Below are 20,235 nucleotides of genomic sequence, written 5' to 3'. Positions count from 1 at the left end.
AACAAATGATACAGAACTTTGCAAACTAAAATAGCAAAAGCTATGGTGTCCTGGTAACTGGGTACCTCAGTCTTCTCATTTTACTTTCAAGGGTAATTATCACTTCTCTGTATCTTTAATATTCTCTATCTTCAAATTATCACTTCTATTTACCTTCAACCCTTTAAACCACTAATTCAGATTAAATTAGGTACTAAAATCATTCACTAATATCCAATAAAAAATAATCATTTAAAAATCTCAAATCTTGCTAATTGACTAAATTTGGGGAATTAGCTCCATTTTGCTTCAACAACAGAATTGTAGGAATATGAATATATGTATGTAACAATACCCCATTAAAACAAAACTCAGGTACTAAGTATACTTCATTCTTAGAAGCTTTGATTTATTTATGCAATGTATTTTTGCATTGTTATTAATTTTGCAATGTATTTGTTAGGTAGATTTCAATAATTGTTGTTAGGCTAAAACTTAAGTATCATTTCTCCTAAATTTGCTCTAGAGATATCAAAGTAAATAGTTAATACTTTTCTTGAAGCAACTACTCAAGTAATGAAGTCATTGTTATCATTCAGTCATTTTTCCAGACGGCTAAAAAACAACCCTAATTCCTTTAACATTTTTCTCGTAAGACCTATTTCATAAATTTTAATCATGTTGCTTTTTCTCATGTTCATTCTAATTTATCTGTAAATATCTTAAAACAAGGACATTTAGGGGCACCTGGGTGCCTTGGTCAATTAAGCGCCTGACTTTGGCTCAGGTCATCTCATGGGTTCGTGGGTTCGAGTCCCATGTCGTGTTCTGTTCTGACAGCTCAGAGCCTGGGGCTTGTTTCGGATTCTGTGTCCCCTCATCTCTCTATCCCTCCCTTGTGCTGTCTCTCTCTCTCTCAAAAATAAACATTAAAAAAACAAAACAAAAAACAAAAACAAACAAACAAGGGACTTTGAGAACAACTACAACTTGAGGCTCCTGGGTGGTTCAGTCAGTTAAGTGTCTTGACTTCAGCTCAGCTCAATGACTGCACAGTTCATAGGTTTGAGCCCTGCGTTGGGCTCTATGCTGACAGCTCAGAGCCTGAAGCCTCCTTCAGATTCTGTGTCTCTCCCCTCTCTGCCCTTCCCATGCTCATGCTCTGTCTCTCTCTGTCTCTCAATAATAAATAAAAACATTAAAAAAAATTTTTTTAAGTTAAAAAATTTTAAAAAACCTCAAAAAACAAAAACAACTTTCTCATAAATGCTTAACTAATCTGCATACGGTAGACTGATTATCTTTTTAACATACATAACAATGTAGTTTATTTTAAAAAATGTTTTAATAAAGTCAATTCAAAGAGACATAAATTATTGCCATTATCATGAAACATATTTTTTATCCCAATCTGAAGGACTAGTATGTATCAATAAGAAAGTGAAACTGATCAGCATTTCCATGCTTACACACAACAGTGTATAATAGTCAATTGATTTCAATCATTGTATACTACTTTTCTACTTAAGGGAAAAAAGATTAAACCAAATATCAGTTAAATAATTTAAGTGCGAATACTTAAAACACCTTAATAGTAAAAGTATTTTTGGGGGTGCCTGAGTGGCTCAGGTCATGATCTCACAGTTCATGAGTTTGAGCCCACAGTGGGCTTTATGCTGACAGTGTGGAGCCTGCCTGAGATTCTCTCTTCTCTCTTTAGCCCTCCCCCTGCTCTCTCTCTCAAAATAAATAAATGAATATTAAAAAAAAAAAGGAAAAAATTTTAAAGTAATTTTTAATTCTCTATTGACGTTTAAATTTGAAAATTGGTGACTGGTCCAAAACTGGTAATATTACATAAAATAAGCCTCTTATCTTTAAGCACGAATAATTTTAGCACTCAGTCAACCCTTTCAAAATCAAAGTTATCCCCTAGATGGGAATGCCAGAATGCTATATGACTACTGAGATATTGACACATATGCTCGCCTTTTATGGTTTTATTTTTCTGAACATAAGAATGAAAAGGGAAAAAAAATATCACTAGATAGTCCATTTACTTTGCAGACTAGAGGTTGTTATTCTGGATTATTCTAAATGCCTACTTTCAGGACCCATTTAGGAAAGAATATATTTCAAAACAGAAGTTGTTTTTGAATAAAGTTTTGGCTATTGGTATAATAAAGATATAGAATACTATTATCTACAAGAGGGCTAAGGATTACAAAGGCACAGATAATGTTTTTCATTTTATGAAATTATAATGAAGTATTAAAATTAATATACTTCACTGGACATGAAATATAGTTACTACTTTAACTACAGCTCTGTCAAGAAAACATTCCATTTTTTACATCCAAATGTTTACATGGTTTTACTTTCACTCATATCAAAATGAAAAAACACTTGAAATAAAGGGTATCATAGAGGAGGGTATTGAAAGGACACAATTTTTTCCTTTATATACATGAAATGTGTTCAGAAAAGAGTTAACATGGCAGGTCTGTTTATTCTTAAAAAGCTTATAAGACTGGCCCCGGGGCACCTGGGTGGCTCAGTCGGTTAAGCATCATTATCTCACTGTTCATGGGTTCGAGCCCTGCGTCGGACTCTGTGTTGACAGCTAGCTCAGATCCTGGAGCCTGCTTCAGATTCTGTAACTCCCTCTCTCTCTCTGACCCTCCCCTGCTCATGCTGTCTCTCTCTCAGAAATTTAAAAAAAAAAAAAAAAAAAAAAAAGACTGGCCCTTGGTTGGCATCTGGAAACTTAAAATGTGGGAAGATTCCCTCCACTAGTAGAATGGTTAAGACTGGCTCACTATGTCTAAACCATTTATACAAATAATGTAGTTTATGCTAAACACCTGTTTTCCTTCTAGGAGTCTGGAATCTTGGTACATGCTAGGCAGAGGGGGCCTACGCAAGCAATCTCCAATAAAAGCCTGGGCACTCAGTCTCACTAAGAGAGCTTCCCTGGTCGGCAACATTTTGTACATGTTGTCACAATCTGCTAGGGGAATTGAGCATAATTAATGACTGCTGACTAATGTCCTGTGTGACTGCAGTGAGAGAAGACCCTTGCAAGATTATGTCTGGTTTTGCCAGACTCTATCTCAGGCATCCTCTGCCTTTGTTAATTTTGCTTGGTATATTTTCCCTGTAATAATCATAGCCATGACTATACAGAGTCCTGTGAGTACTCTCAGCAAATTACTGAATCTGAGGGTGGTCTTGGAGACCTCTTATATGGAATGTATACTAGGAAAAATAAAGTTGTTTTTCGAATTGCTTTGAAATAGAAAATATGTATTTATATAAAACATTGACTTATTGCTATAAATTTTGTAGTTAAAAGCTAAGATAATTTAAATTTGCATTTTTGATATAATTTTTGAGTGTTTTAGTATTTTAAAACCAATTCTTTAATAATCAGTGAAATTATGCGTATTGGTTTATTTATATAAAGAATACTAAAACAATTCCTAAATTGTTTAAATTGAAGAGAAAAAAGATTACGCTTATAAAATCAGTGTTTTATCACAGAATTCAAGGACTTTATTATGCTTTATTAATGAAGGTAGCTTTTGATGCACTTCTCCCATCCTCCACCCCAGCCATCTTTAAAAATATGTGGGCTCTTACCTTGAAATGCTCCTGCTTCAATAACCCCCTCTTTGGTACTGTCAAAGCCATGAGATGTAATTTGGGTTTCTGAGAGACCAAGTCCAGCTGGTAATGAACGCTTCAAATCCTTGGCAACATTTGAATAAAAGAGAAAATCTTCATAAAAAATCTCACACCATGTAGCAGTTCAGCATAATGGTGCCCTTTTAATCGCATCTTAAGTTATCTTTTTCTCTACTATGTAGTATTCTCTTGTGCTGTTGTGGCATTCTAAAATGATGCATAACCAGCAGCAAACTCAGTAAGATTTGGCTATTAAGAGCTATAGTGAATGTCAAATACAAAATATTTGTTATTCTAGAATTAAGCAATAGGCATTTATTAAAATTCAATTTTCAAATTTCTAAGCTACTGATACATTAGAAAAATCATTTTAAAGGACAGAATTAAGATGACTAAAAAGTCATGATTATTATGTAAAAACTGACTGATGTCTAATACATAATCATGAGCCTGTTGAATATAAACAAATCATTCACCTGCAATATTAATTTTTCTTCGATTTCAAGGTTAGCTAGGTAAGCAAGGCTTCTTGGATTTCAATCAGGGTGGGGTAAAAGAAATCTTCTATTTGGATTTATGTTAAATACTGATATTAGTCAATCCAACTGCGAGTCAGCTTATAATTGGAACTTAGCTGTAACAAATATAATACTCTACATTCAGTCTTACAGTTTAAAAAGAGAGAGAGAAAGCCAAGAAACAAAGATTTCCAAAATTTCTTTCTTTCCTCTGGCTTAAATATGAGGAATTACCCAATTTGCATAATCAGTCTAAGAATGGATTCCACTTGTTTCCCATAATAATGACAAATGATGTACTAAAACATAAATATGTCTTTGAATCCTTTACTACAGTACCATATCACATATAATGTACAGTTATAATTTGAAAACTCAGAACTAACATTTTGAATTTTCTAATTGGCAAAGTCAAATTTAACAGATACAATCTCTCATAACTGGCAAGTGTTGAGAGGGTTTCAATTGAGAAGCTCATTAATTTTGGCTAGGCAATTATTTGACTGTTGTGATGGACCCTGCATTTATAACTAATGAAGTCAATTCCCATCTTATCAAAGAGCATTTGATTGATCAAATTTATCATTTACCATTTATCAAACAGGTAATTTGACATAGGTAACTGTTCTCTCCTGTTGTACGTTCAACACCACAGCTGGCTTCCGATACTCCTGATTTTCCTCTTACAGAATCTGTTATGTTCTACTGTCTCCTTTGTGGATTCCTCCTCATCTCCTCAACTCCCAAATTCTGGAGTGCCCCAGGGTTCAGTCAGAGGACTTTTTCTCCAATAATCACTTTTTGGGTGACTGTATTGATTCTTCTGGTTTTAAAAACCATCTATACGTTGGCAACTCCCAAATTTAGGTGTCTTACCTGGGCCTCCCTCTTTAACTCCAATATATCTGATCACATACTTGTTATTTCAACTTGGATATTAAATAGCATTTCAAACTTGATGTGTCTCAAACTGACTGATTCCACAATATATCCCCAACACCCAACAGACATAACAAAATAACACCATCTATATTTTCTCTTTCAGTTAACAGCATCTCTACTACCAAAATCTTAGGAGTTATCTTTGACCCTTTCAAGTCCATATCCAAACCATTAAGCAGATTCTATGAGATCTACTCTCAAAATACATTCAGGATGAAAGCAATTCTCACTACCTCCACTGCTACCATTCTGGTCTAAGCTAGAATCATATTTCACCTGGATTATTCCAAGAGCCTTCAACTGGTCTCCCTGCTTCTATCCAAGACACATGCCTCTAAGTGTACATACCAATCAAAATTAGCCCCTATACAAAAACTCTCCCAATAGCCTCCCATCTCACCTAAAGTAAAACCCAAACTGTTAAATGTTCTCAAGGGATTACACAATTTGACTTCATCTCCTACCAGCCTCAGCCTTACAGCCACACAGTTCCTTCAAAAACAATAACCTATCTTTGTTTCAAGGCCTTGTACTTCCATTTTTTTCTTCCTGAATGCTTTTTCTACCTGACATCCACAGGGCTTGCTCCTTTAGCCAGAGAGGTTTTCCCCCTTTAGCAACTCTCACAACCTCACGCTGGAACTCCCTATTCTGCTTCCTCTATTTTATCTTCCTCATAGCAGTTATCACTCAGTAACATCATGTGCATTTGTGTTTTTTACCTCCTCTTTCTACACACTGTAAGTTTCACGAGAGCAGGAATGTTGCCTAGTTTGTTTATTGCTATATATTTAGCACCTGAAATAGCGCCTGAGATGTAGGAGATGTTTAATAAATATTTGTCAAATGAATAAATGAATTTGTTGAATGAACTAAAAGACTTGTGACTCAACACCATATTGATTAAGAAGCTGCTACAGCAATAGGTTTATTTTAAAATTCAATTTAATGAGTATTTGCTTCCTCTTGCTATATGTTAGACTTTCTGGACAAAGAAAAAGGTAAGGTACAGCTTTGCCTCATTGGAGAGACAAGATATACAAATGTTAATGTAAAAGTTTAACTTGTTGCCAAAATAAAGACAACCGGTATCATAGGAATTCAGAAGAGGGACTAAGTCCATGAAAATCAGATAGGAAAAGAGACAGTTCTGCATAAGCTCTGAACATAAAGGATTTATTTATCCATTGTCCCAACATTTACTGAATAACATGACAGCTGGTGCTCTAGACACTACAGATGGAGTCGTGTAGGAAACTTTCAGTCTCTGACCAAATCTGACTTATATGGGGGGAGGAAGGAGGAGGAGCCTGACAGTAAACAAATGCGTGCCAGGTAAAAAGTGCTGTAAGTAACAAGAAGTAAATCAGTATGTTTCTTTTAAAGGGAGGCTGAGACGAATTCAGAGTGACTGGGGAAGGGTGCTACTTTGGATTGAGGGAAGGTCTCTCTGAGGTAGGAAAATGTGGGCAGATTCCTGAAAAAAGTGTGAAGGAGTGAGCCATGTGAATTTTAAGACACAATTCCCTCATCAGATATATGATTTATAAATATTTTCTCCCATTCTGTGGGCTGCCTTTTTACTTTCTTCATGGTGTTCTTTGACGCATAAAAGTTTTACATTTTTATTAAGTCCAGTTTATCTACTTTTTCTTTTGTTGCTTGTGCTTTTATAATTTCAGCTCTTATATTTAAATCTTTGATCAACTTTGAAGTTTTTTTTTTTTTTTTTTTTTAAAGATTTTATGTTTAAGCAATCTCGACACCCAACATGGGGCCCAAATGCACAACCCCAAGATCACGAGTAGCATGCCCCACTGACTGAGCCAGGCAGGCGCCCCTTGAGTTAATTCTTGAGCATTGCGTAAGGTCTGCATCCAGCTTCATTCTCTGCATATGGAGATCCAGCTGTCCCAGCACTGTTTGTTGAAGACTGTCCTCTCCTCATTGGAAACTCCTGGCACCCTTGCTGAAACTTAACTGACTACGAATGTAAGGGTCCATTTCTGTACTCTCAGTTCTGCTCCACTGACCTATGTCTCCTTATGCCAGTCCCATCCTGTTTTCATTATTGTAGCTTTGTAGTAAGTTTTAAAATCAGTGAGTCTTAAAACTCTGTCCATCTTTTCAAGACTCTTTTGGCTATTCTTGCATTTACATTTGATCAGTTTGCCAATTTCTACAAAAAAAATCCAAAAAACAAAAAACAAAAAAAATAAACCAGGATTTGATAGAGATTATGCTGAATATGATCAATTTGGGGATCACTGCCACTTTCACAAGTTAAGTCTTCTGATCCATAAAGGACATGAGATGTCCTTCCACTTACTTAGATATTTACCTTTTTTTCTTTTTTAAACAATGTTCTATAGCTTTCAGTGTATTAAGTCTTGCATATATTCCTGAGTATTAGAATCGTTTTCTTAATTTTGTTTTTGGATTATTTATTCTTATTCATTCCTTAAAAATAAATTAGTTTTTGCATAATGCTCTTATATCTGACAACTTTGCTGAACTTATTAGTTTTAATGGTTTTTGTGTGTCTATGTGTATTCCTTAGGATTTTCTATACACAAGACCACGATGTCTGCAAATAGAAATAGTTTTATCTCTTCCTTTCTAATCTTGATGCCCTTCACTTGTGTTGTTATTCTTGTACCTTATACTTTTGTGTCAACATTCTTTTATATCGAATATTTAATAAAAAATTTTAAAAATTGTGGTAAAACCAATGCATGCTCAACATCCAGATTCATTAGCAAGACCAAAAGAAATTGTTAGATAATCCAATGAAGGTGACAGGTTTACCCCAAAATAGAAAACTAATTAACATCAGTTTTACCAGGAACATCTCTTTGAATTGGCCTTAAAAAAGGTACCTACTCCTAACTAACTTGGATGTAAATTAAAAAATAAATAAAAATTTAAAAAGGTACCTACTGCAATAATTTGTCATCCAAGCAAAGCTAGAACAATTTTTTTAATTTTAAAAATCTTATTTCTAACCATTATGGGGGCAAACAAAAAATAATGAAAATAAAAAAAAAAAAAAAGCACAACAACACAATAATAAATACAAGTAAGCCACAAAGATTTAACCTTGCTTTCTCCGCCCTAATTAGAATTCCTCATGGAATCATCTTTTGAATTTTGTATAGCACATTTTAAAGATGTTTATCAAGAGCAAAGACTCTTAAATTACTTTTTAAAGATTGTCATAGTCTCATCAAGAACCAACTATTACCAGAAACATGAAAGACCTGGAAAGATAATTCAGGCAGACTTCATCTGAATACCAGCTTTCCTATTTGGTGGCTATATGATCCTGGGCAAGTGCTTAAAAACTTTGTTAGTCCCTGTTTGCTCAGCTGTAAAAAGAAGCTAAAAATTATCTCAGAGTTCTATGAAAATCAGGTGAGGTAATTAATATAAACAAAGCACCCAATACATATTTTTAGGCACTCAGTTAATGTTAGCCATCCCTCTCCCTTACTACAATCATCTTTATAACTAATTAATGCTATTGCTAATAACTACAGTGAAAAACATTTCTTGAACACTTCCTATGTGCTAGGAATTGCTCTAAGCACTTCAACGTATAGGCAGTCCTCTCTTCCCATGGCAGTGCAGGACTATAAAAATGATCAAGCATGCTGAAACTGTGCAAAGTGATTAAAGGAAAACGCTGACTATTCCATGGCCTTTAAATATTGTCACGATGTTAAAGCTCTTTCCTTGCTTATATTGTGCAGTGAGTCTTCACTAAGTTTTTCTGGATCAAAACTAGAGTCTCCAACAGTGGCAGTGTCAACATCCCTCTGGTCTGCTATTTCTTCCATAACTCCATTTTGGCTTGATTTGAATTTCACTTCTTCAAGTGTTAGCATTTTTCATTTCTTTGCTATACTTCCATCTTTATTCACCCATTCCCACTGGATTATCCACTTGTGGAAAATGTCACATAGTATATGACCCAGAGACAAGATGGTAATACTACCACATGGTTTGTTGTCTGTATGAACTGAATAACAGATATGCAGTGATCACAATCACCAGGAGACTTTGAAAGAAGTGACATGACTAGTCAATAATCATGATTCACTTCTGTGATTCACACAGTGATTTATGGACTTCAGTACTAGAAGTGAAGTTTGTCTTTTATACAATTACAATTAATATACTATGGTGACTTAAATTTGAGATGTGCTGTTGGGAGACTGGCACCATTTAATTAAACTGTGATAACTGAGGGGCGCCTTGGTGGCTCAGGTGAAGCAGCCAATTCTTGATTTCGGCTCAGGTTATGATCTCATGGTTCATGGTTCGAGACCCGTACTGGGCTCTGTGCTGACAGCGTGGAGCCTGCTTGGGATTCTCTTTCTCCCTCTCTCTCTCTCTTCTCCTCCCTTTCTCTGAAAATAAAAAACAAACTTGGGAAAAAAACTTGTGGTAACTGAAATTAATGTATGTTAAACTACAGAAACTAAGAACTGTCTGTATCATCTCTCATTTAATCTTGACAATCCTAAGTGGTACTATTACTATTATTTTTTGGATGAAAAAAATTGGGCACAAAAAGGTTTCAATTAGTTACTAACTAGCAATATAGTTAGGCCTAGGCTTCAAGAAACAATATTAATTATAACGTACAGAAATGTAAATAGCTACAAGCAATTTATTAGAAACTTAGAGTTCATTTAGCTCCTATGTTTTCAAAAAGATTTAAAGAAATACCTTTAAAAAATCACAATTTCAGAATATGCTGAAGTTTAAACACTAATGCAAATACATTCTTGACTTGTAATTTCCTAATAGCATGAAAGAAATGAGCTCTTTTATTCCTTTTCCCTTTTTTTCTACTGCACTTAAAACCTTGTCACAGGACAACATTCTTTTCATCTGGATACTGTTTTGAAGAGCACTTTGAATTAAAAAGAAAAATAATTACATTCAGTTTTATTTACTTCCTATTTTTAAACCAAATGTGAGTCTGTTCATGTCATGGAATAAATAATATTTTTCTTTCCAGTTTATTTTTTAATATACTATATCAGTAGTTTCTAGTTTTTTTTTTTAAGTTTATTTATTTATTTTTGAGAGAAAGCATGCATGTGTGTGTGGGGGGAGGGGGAGGCAGAGAGAGAGAGAACCCCTGGTAGGCTCTGCACTGTCAGCACAAGCCAATGCAGGCTTGAAGTCACAAACCACAAGATCATGACCTGACGCTGAAGTTGGACACTTAACCGAGTGAACCACCCAGGTGCCCCCAAGTGGTTTCTAATATTCTTAAATATTAATGATCCTTTTATTAATATTTACATTAAAACCAGACTATCTTTTCTCTTTGAAAGACAAATCTATCACTTACAAAATAAATACTGCCAAACTACCAAGACATTTTTTAAACTATGCAAGTCTGGTCATTAAGCTCAACTATTTTTGGAATGGTTTCCTTGAATGTTGCCTTGCTTGAAGTCTTGACAGCTTTTAGCTCTCCCTAAAAAAGTAAGTATCAAAAACATCACTCAAAATATGAGGAATAAAAAAATGATGCAAACAAAATAAAAATGGCATACAGTAGGTACAGGACAATTTTTGCTATATTCTTGGAACTTATCTGAAAGAACATTACTCATTTTAATCATATGTCCTGTCCCAAAGTATTGTGTAAATTCCCAGTAGAGAGATGCAGCAGTACTAGTAGTTGGTAAGAGGTTAAACAGTAAACATGATGGATATCTCAGATTACCTAAATCTTCAAGAAGGTACAGGGATGTCTTCCATCTTGTCATGCATGGCCTCTAGAAGAAACAACAACTAGTCTCCTGATGCTTTTACATCTCACTCAGACCCCTCCCAAAGGTCTCCCAGGGGTCCTTTACTCAACAAACAAAAATTCTTCCAGAAAAACAACCTTTATGTAAAACAGCTGTAAAATCTGAAAAGCACTAAGGTCTTCCTATGCCAAAACTGTCACTAACAAAAAGAAGCCTAATCAAAAGTGGTACAAATGGCTCCATTCAGATTCTAAACAGAATTATCATTTTGATAGTTGTCTAGCAGCTGAATGCAACACAAAATAATTATGTGAGAAGAATGTATGACTTGTAAGATAACACTCAGTATTTTATGCTTTTGACTTGTTTTTATTTTTTGTAAAATACACATTCTCTAGGTAATATAATTTAGCCTCATAATTCACAAAAACTTAAAATGTGCCTTTACATGATCTTTAATTCTTTTTTAACGTGTCTTACATAGCTTAGTAACTATTCAAATGTCTGCTTCTGCATTTACCCCTATGGTTTCCAGAAAGTATTTCAGAGACAATGAGCCCACTATAACCAACAACATAAAATCCCTAATTTGCATTTTTATGTCACTGACATTCAATTCAAAGTTTAGGACTTAGCAAAGCCATGCTTAACAATTACACAATAAAATGGAATTAACCTAACTTTCACTAGGATAATACTCAGCATTTAATACTTCTTAAAAATAAATTTCCAAACAATTAAGCTAAAACAAAATATAATGCTTTTGGCAAAAAAAGTTTCATGTACATTTTAAGTCCTTCTGAGAGGATACAAAACAGTATCTGTAGTAACAGCTTCTATAAAGCTGTTAAGGGATGCTAATTTTCAATCAAACTAACTTGCCTTTATTTTGCATATTTTCACAGAGATAAGAACAGGAATGAGGTTAAAAACTTAACTCTATAATTTAGTATGATGAGATCTACTTTTGAACTAGTGCAAAACCAATATATAAAGAACACATAATGTTTAGCAAATTTGCTTTAAAACACACATCTTTAATAAGATGTACAACACTACAACAGATAAGCAGAACTAGAGATTTACTAATTAATCTTCCTCTTTTGCTTATGGCAAGGAGAAATCTTGAGTAAAGGAGTGATTCTCAAAGTGTGTACTCTAACAGCCAACAATCTGTAAGGATTCTCCAAGTAGTCTATAAACTATATTAACTCTCTTCTCCCTTAGTTTTCTTACACTACAGTCTCCCAATTTTCCTCCCATCTACTTCTTTAAAAATGGTTTGGTCTTCCTTACTGGTTCTAGGTTCTCCACAAGAGAAAGTCTTACGTCTAACTTCTCTACTTCCCTCGGCGACCAAACCGATCCATCTCCTGTGTCTCTAGTCTAGGCACCCCTGAAATTCAGTCTTCAAACTGCAGACAGAGACAGTTGTCTAAAATGTGAATCTGTGGGCACCTGGGTGGCTCAGTCAGTTAAGTGTCCAACTTTGGCTCAGGTCATGATCTCATGGTGAGTTTGAGCCCTGAGTCGGGTTCTGTGATTACAGGTCAGCGCCAGGAGCCTGCATCAGATTGTCTCCCTCTCTGCCCCTCCCCCGCTCACATTCTGTCTCTCTCTCAAAAATAAAAATAAACATTAAACACAAATTTTAAAAATGTGCCTTTTAGGTAAAATCCCAAACTCCTCAACATGATTTTAAAGTGTTGCAGGATCTGGTCCCTACTTACCTCTCTAGCCTCATTTCTCACACATCTGGCCCCATATTCTCCACTGCAACAACAGTGAATTTTTAATTCTGTAGTTTCACACCCTTTTCAGCTCAATAAAGTTGCCTCTGATGGGAACATCCTTCACCTTTCATTTGAACAGCTCATCCTTCAGATTCAGCTTGCTTACCAATTCCTCAGGTCATCTTTCCATACTCCTCCTACCAGTTCTTAGACCATGCTACACTTGGCCTCGTATATTACTTTTCACATAATATTAAAATTAATTTGTAGGAGCGCCTGGGTGGCTCAGTTGGTTAAGTGTCTGACTTCGGCTCAGGTCATGATCTCATGGTTCTTGGGTTTGAGCCCTGCATTGGGCTCTGTGCTGACAGCTAGCTCAGAGCCTGGGGCCTGTTTCAGATTCTTTATCTCCCTCTCTCTCTGACCCTCCCCTGGTCACACTGCGTCTCTTTCTCTCTAAGAAATAAATTTTAAAAAACATTTAAAAAAATTAATTTGTAGGGGTGCCAGGGTGGCTCAACTGGTTGAACATCTGAGTCTTGATTTCGGCTCAGGTCATGATCTCATGGTCTGTGGGATAAAGCCCATGTCAGGCTCTGCCCTGGGAGTGTGGAGCCTGCTTGGGATTCTCTCTCCCTCTCTCTGCCCTCCCCATCTCGCATGACCACACATGTGCACATGCTCTCTTTCTCAAAATAAATATAAAAAAAAATAAAATTAACTTGTAAACTAATTAATTTTTATATTCTCTCTCTTCCTGCAGACTGTAAAAGCTCTCTAAGACTAGGATGCTTCTCTATCTAGTCCCACTTTAGTATTATTCCTAGCACCTAGTAAATATAATACTAATATATTCACTTACTAGCAATTTTCTCAATTTATGCATCTTATCTCATCCCTCAAAATGTATAAAACCTTCCAAAACATTTACCTAATTTTTAAGGAAACAAATTGAAAAGTTTCTGTTAAATGTTCTATGAATTTTGGTAATTTAAAATCCCCTTTGTTGTTTTAACAGCTGCCTACAGAGTATCTGCAGAAGCAAAGCTATTATTCAAACAGATCTCCACATCCCCAATACTACTATAAACCTATTGCAACATCCTTAACATCCTCATAGTGGCCTCTCTGCCTATCCACAATTACTTCAAGTCAAAGCTGATTATTTTCCAACATTCTACTTATCAAGTGAGTAAAAGGTAGGGCCAGCATTTTCTCAGCCTTCTGCTGGTACTTCTAAACTACCAGTTCTCAAACTTTAGTCTGGGTAAGAACCATGTGAGAACATATTAAAATTTAGGTTCTTCTCAGCTGTCCATTATGATCTCATTAAGTTGGAGTGTGAGGCCTAGGCACCAGAATTTCAAACAAATAAGCCTCATGATTCTGATGCAGGTAATCCTTTGTCTACATTTTGAGGAACTCTGTTACAGAGAACAGTTTTTCCATACTTGTGCAATATACGGACTCCCATCAGCATTTCCCTGTGGGCCACACTACTTCACTGCCCTCTTCTCTACCTTAACATTGTCATCTGTCTTCTTTCTAGTTAATCCCAAATATTCATTGAGGGCTTTCTGCTCTATCCCTAATTCTTACTATTATTCTCAGTGTTGTCAACCTTTTGCATGCCACTGGGCACACTTTGAGAAAATGAAATGATTCTGTGTTCAGTCTTCAATTCTTTCCAAACTGAAATATAGGGTCCAAGCTGAGTTTTCATAGCTCATCAAAAACAAACAAACAAAAAAACAAACTATGTATAATGTCATGGTATGTAGTCTGTTGCTTATTTTTTTAATACAAAGTATCTAATACTTAAAATGAAATAAAATCCATTATATGAGCTTGCCTACCTATGTTGATACAGAATGATGGGCTGGTTGTAGTATTAATAATGTGTCAAGGTGTATGATTTTTTCTTTTAGTATACTTGTAGGAAGCCTAAAGTTGGTAGTTTGATATAAGTTTGGTCCTTTGTAGCTGGACAAAGGGCCAAAAAAAGTGTGAGGGCAAATAAAAGATATACTAGACTAACATAGTACAATCCAACCTACACTTCTATCTCAGATTTTAGTAACCTCTATATTTCTAAGGACTTTCATCCTTCATAACCCATTCTACTTAAGCCACCAGAACTCCCATGGCCACTTTTGGGAACTTGCCATCACTCAGGAAGCAAGACTTCTAGAATTTTAAGTCTAATAACTCACTTTGTGGTCATAACCTCCTGTATTGGTTATTCCACTTGATCAAGTTAGCAAATCTGACTCATCTATTTTCTCCATTTTATACACACACACACACACACACACACACACACACACACACACACACGATCGCAGTCTCCTCTCTCTCCCTCATCCTCTCTCATTCATTCCACAAACATTTAACAAGAACTTACAGAATCGCTATCTTTTGATGGTTTACTGCCTACCCTCTTGGCCTCACCCCATCCCCAACTCCCCTTAGTCTAGATTTTAAGTAGTACTGAAGTTTGATAAGAATGAAATCACATACCAATTTGTATCAAGGGAATGTTGAATTCATTCAAAGACTTATCACTGTGGAAATGTGTGTACATATCTACAATCAGAACAATTCCTACTATATTAAAAAAAACTTATGATAGCATTTGCTTATAAATAGAGGCAGAATCTATCTTATAGGCATAATGTGTTATAATTAAGATAGATAAGGCTTCAGTCTCTCATTAAAAATTATATTTATTCATATCTTTCAATAGAAATCCCAATCCAGAGTTAATTTAATAGATTTCTTTATAATAAACACACATATTTTAAAACTTAATTTGTGGCAACAGTACTAAGAATTATATTCGTTACTTTAATATTTTGAAATAAATATTAAAATGAATCTAGGCGCTCCTGGTGGCTCAGTTGGTTAAGTATCCAATTTCGGTTTAGGTCATGATCTTGCAGTTTGTGGGTTTGAGCCCCACATCGGGCTCTGTGCTGACAGCTCAGAGTCTGGAGCCTGCTTCAGATTCTGTATCTCCCTCTCTCTCTGCCTCTCCTCTGCTCATGCTCTGTCTCTCTCTCAAAAAATAAATAATAAAAAACATTAAAAATTTTTTTAATAATGAATCTAGATTTGCATGGGTTAAACAACCCTTGAAAAATATTTGCCACACTTCTAAAAGGGTCCAAGATATACATTTGGTAAAAGCTGGCTTTTTGAGAATGTCTCCATCTAATCAATGTTGCCACTGACAGAGCTCCTGAATTTTTCAGATGTGAGTAATGCAGAAATGTTATACTGAATAGTATACAGTATGGAGACAAATGGTCATCACATGCTACTCAAATTCTAGTGTAGGATGAAGTAAAAACATGTTAAATTTTAAGTCTTTATACTGGAATTACTTCCTTTATTGAGCAACTATTGTGAATCATAAACTGTGCTGTGTACACACAGGTTTCTGCCCTAAAGGTGATTTCAATCTCTTAGGAAACGCAGATAAGTAAATGGACAGTTACAACATTGAAGGGAGGGGAGGAAATCTGTCCAAAACAAGTGTTCTGACAATTCCTATTCTTATATTCCTTTTCAAATTTCCAGACTGCTAGAGTTTATTATCCAGACCTGTATGTACAGGGGAATGGAGAAACTACTTAGTTCAATAAATGCATTAAAGACCAAAACAACAATAATAAAGACCACATACACAAAATTTCAACAACAACGACGACAACCATGATGGCGCATGCTGGGAAATTAAGGACACAAGATGGATATATCAAGTCCAAAAGCAGTACATCTTCCTGTTGTTCCACAGAAGTCTAGAAACACGTTTCTAGTTCTGGCTTTAACATGTGTTTATTCATTTACTCATTCACCAAACATTTAAATGAAAGCCTTGATTATCTATTATGTGGCAGCACTGTAGATGAGGTAATGAATGGGAACATTTTTGCCCTCACTTTACTTACAGTCACATAAGCCTTTGGTACAGCCTGTTAATATGGGTAATTCCATCACAACCTCAAGGGCCCTTTTCCTCAACTGTAAAATAAAGTAGTGGAACTCGGGGATCTCTAAAGTACTCCTACTAAACTGAAATCCTATGATTTTACTGAAAGCTTATAGACCAGGGGTTTTTAAGAACCAGGAAACCAAGGATCCATAGGCAGGCTTCAGGGAGTCCTAAACTCCCCAAAACCGAATGCAAAATTTGGTAGTTTTGTATATATGTACATTTTTTCTAGAGGAAAAGGTCCATAGGTAGAAAAACCAAAATTACGGATTTTAGTCTGGGGCCTACCACAGAAAAAATTTGTTTTAGACATATCTAGTAAGTTAATTTCCCTAAATCTGCCAAGTGTAACTTAATTAACAGGAAGTTTCAACTACATGGAACCGATATTTGCTGCTTCTCTTTAATTCCTGGCATGAATTGCATGAATTTAATATTTTGACCAGCACTTTAACAGAATTATAAATAACATGCAGTTTACAAGTCAAAGAATAATTTGTATTCTTCAGAGATTAAATTTTACTAATCTTTAAAAAACAACTTTTTATTTAGAAAAAAGTATTTTTGCTGTAAATACTGTGATTATACTAAGATTATTCTTCTATCCTCTCTAAATCACTGTTGCTCCTCATCTTAAGAAAAAGAGTAATAAACCTCAAAATCTTAACATATGTCAAGTTGCTACCAGGGGATTTCTAGGACCAGTTCTTTCATTACAATCTCTATTAAAATGTGAATGTTAAGAGTCTAACCAAGGGCTCTTGTACAACAGACTAACAGGGGAAACCAAATGAAAAATGAAACCTCTGCAATGAGATACCGAAACCAGGACAAACATTTACGATTTCACTGCCGGTGCTACAGTGACACCAACTGGTTAGCCAGGATACAACAACTTTAAACTCCTGTCTTAATTTTATACAAGACTGTATTTTTTAGAGTGGATTATGCAGCAAGTTTTAAATAAAAACCATTGTATGATTTTAAACAACAAACAGGTATAAAAGAAGATGTATATAAATAAAATACTTTAAGAAACTCTGGTTATGATCCAGTTTAACATGAGACCTCTTTACTAGTCTATAAAATTCAGCCTAATGCTAAACATTTGGACACTTATTTTCCATATGAATTTTTATCAATATTAAAATATAAACATGAATTTCAGGCTAAATGCAATTTTCCTTTTATTGCTCAGGAAAATAAAGGAATATGCCAAAACGGAAGTAAATATATGCCTAAAAGATTCTGAGTATAATTTATTAAAAATGGTCAAAAGATGATTTTGAAATATTATTTTTACTCATAGTGAAAGGGATCACACAGCCAATTTTATTTTAATTCAAGGTTATTAAATAAGAGACTCTTGTGATGCAAATATTTTTAATAAGAGCAGGTACAAACAAATTTTATAATATTGAATTTCTTTAGGGACGTGAAGTAGGGTATACTACTTGAAGTAGATTATTGTTCTTTTTAAATTATATATTTATTTTTAAAATATTTATTTATTTTTGAGAGAGGAAAAGATAGATCAGGGGAGGCAGAGAGAGGCAGAGGATCTGAAGCAGGCTCTGTGTTGACAGCAGAGAGCCCGATGTGGGGTTCAGATCATGACCTGAGCTGAAGTCAGATGAGTAACCAACTGAGCCATTCAGACGCCCCTATCTTTATTTTTTTATTTTTACAGAGAGAAAGACTACATGTGAGCGGGGGGAGAGAGAGAGACAGAGAGAGAATCTCAAGCAAGCTCCACACTCACTGTTGATGCCAAAGCAGAGCTTGATCTCCCACACTGGGATTCATGACCTGAGCTGAAATCAAGAGCTGGACACTCATCTGACTGAGCCACCCAGGCACCCCAGGTTACTGCTTCTTAAGGAGCCTTTTCCATCGGTAAAGTTCACATCCAATAAAAGGAGACCTCCAGGAGAACATCTTTTCTCTTACCACCCAAAAGAAGTGAAATAACACCGGCAGGAAAATGTCCAAAAAGAATCTGACATTAACCAATGAATAAACTTACAAAGCAGCAAGTTAACTGGTTTTGATTGCATAAGCAAAGAGTTTATAGAGATATTTTAAAGTTTAAATCACATCACTCTAGTAAGACTCTATTCTAAAAGTTAAAATTTGAAAGGTAAGAACTTTTCTTCAGTGCTATTCAAAGGCAAATAAAGGTTAAGTGAAGAGTCATGAATAAGTTTAATTATAAGGCAACCCAGAAAAAGAACAGAGCTAGAGGAATTAACCACTAGGTATTAAGGTTAAAGATAATATTTGTTCCAGACTTATCTACTGTAGTAACTACCATAGTAATTAAGTAACATAGTGTGGTATTATAAGGGTAGACAAAAAGACCAAGAAATAAAACAGAGTCCAGAAACAGGCCCACACCATATATGACCACCTGATTAACAGTAAAAGCTCCCAGTTGAGAAAGGATAGTCTTTTCAATAAACAGTGAATAGCAATAAGATATTCATATGAGGGGGGGAAAAAAAAAAGAACCTTGACCCCTATATCACACCACACACAAAAATTAATTCAAGATGAATCACAGAGCTAAGGGTGAGAAGCAAAACAAAAAACTTTCAGGATTGCCTGGGTGGCTCAGTCTGTTAGGCATCCGACTCTTGATCTCAGCTCAGGTCATGATCTCACGGTTCGGGAGTTTGAGCCCTGCTTTGGGCTCTATGCTGACAGCTCAGAGCCTGCTTGGGTTTCTCTCTCTCCTTCTCTCTTTGCCCCTCCCCCACTCACATCCTCTCTCTCAAAATAAATAAACTTAAAAAAACTTTTAGAAAAAACAGTATCTTCATGATACTGGAATAGGCAAAGATTTCTCAAAAGGGTCATAAAAATCACTAAAATAAAACACTGATATTGGACTTCATTAAAATTAACAACTTTTGTTCATCAAAAGATACCATTGATAGAGTACAAAAGCAAGTTACTGAGTAGAAGTATGTGAAATATACATATCCAAACAAATGACTTATATTCAGAATATATAAAGAACTCCCATAAAAATTTAGAAAAAGGCACCTACCCAATAGAAAAATGGGCAAAAGACTTGAAAAAGGACTTCATAAATGATAATATCCAAGTGGTCAATAAGAATACGAAAATATGCTTAATATCATTAGTCATAGGATGAATATTATGCTTCCATCAGAACTGCTAAAATTAAAAGGCATGACAATACTAAGAATTGGTAAGGCTGTGTAACAATCAGAATTCTTATCCACTGCTGGAAGATTTGTCCAACCACTTTGGAAAATTAGTTGACAATATCTACCAAAGCCAAACATCACGTATCTGGCAATTCCACACAAGGGTATATATCCAATAGAAATAGGTGATTACGTATGCCAAAAGACCTGTACCAGAATGGTCATGACAGCTTTATTCACAATGGCCACAGAATGGAAACCTAGGTATCCATCAACTGAAGAATGGATATATAAATTGTGACATATTAATAGAATGAAAAACCACATTACAGTGAAAAAGAATGAAATACTGCCACAAGCAACAATACTGAATGAATTTTTTTTTTTTTTTTTTTTTTTTTTTTAATACATTTCACAAAAAAAAAG

The 20,235-nt window shown here is 35.1% G+C and overlaps 1 protein-coding gene across 6 annotated transcripts in view; it reads right to left on the bottom strand.

Moving 5' to 3' along the window:
• ARFIP1 (ARF interacting protein 1) overlaps window positions 1-20,235 on the bottom strand; it is a 133,359-nt gene that overhangs the window by 56,039 nt on the left and 57,085 nt on the right. For all 6 annotated transcript variants that reach the window (XM_077770915.1, XM_077770920.1, XM_077770917.1 and 3 more), the window contains one exon: window positions 3,622-3,730. In XM_077770915.1, the coding sequence (XP_077627041.1) occupies window positions 3,622-3,730 (109 nt within the window). The remainder of the gene's footprint in view (window positions 1-3,621; window positions 3,731-20,235) is intronic.

This window comes from Crocuta crocuta, unplaced genomic scaffold (genome assembly GCF_008692635.1).
Source record: "Crocuta crocuta isolate KB4526 unplaced genomic scaffold, BGI_CrCroc_1.0 scaffold166, whole genome shotgun sequence".
In the NCBI taxonomy this organism is placed as follows: domain Eukaryota; kingdom Metazoa; phylum Chordata; class Mammalia; order Carnivora; family Hyaenidae; genus Crocuta; species Crocuta crocuta.
The sequence above is the reverse complement of the archived record's forward strand: the minus strand, read 5'-3'. Positions and strand labels throughout refer to the sequence as shown.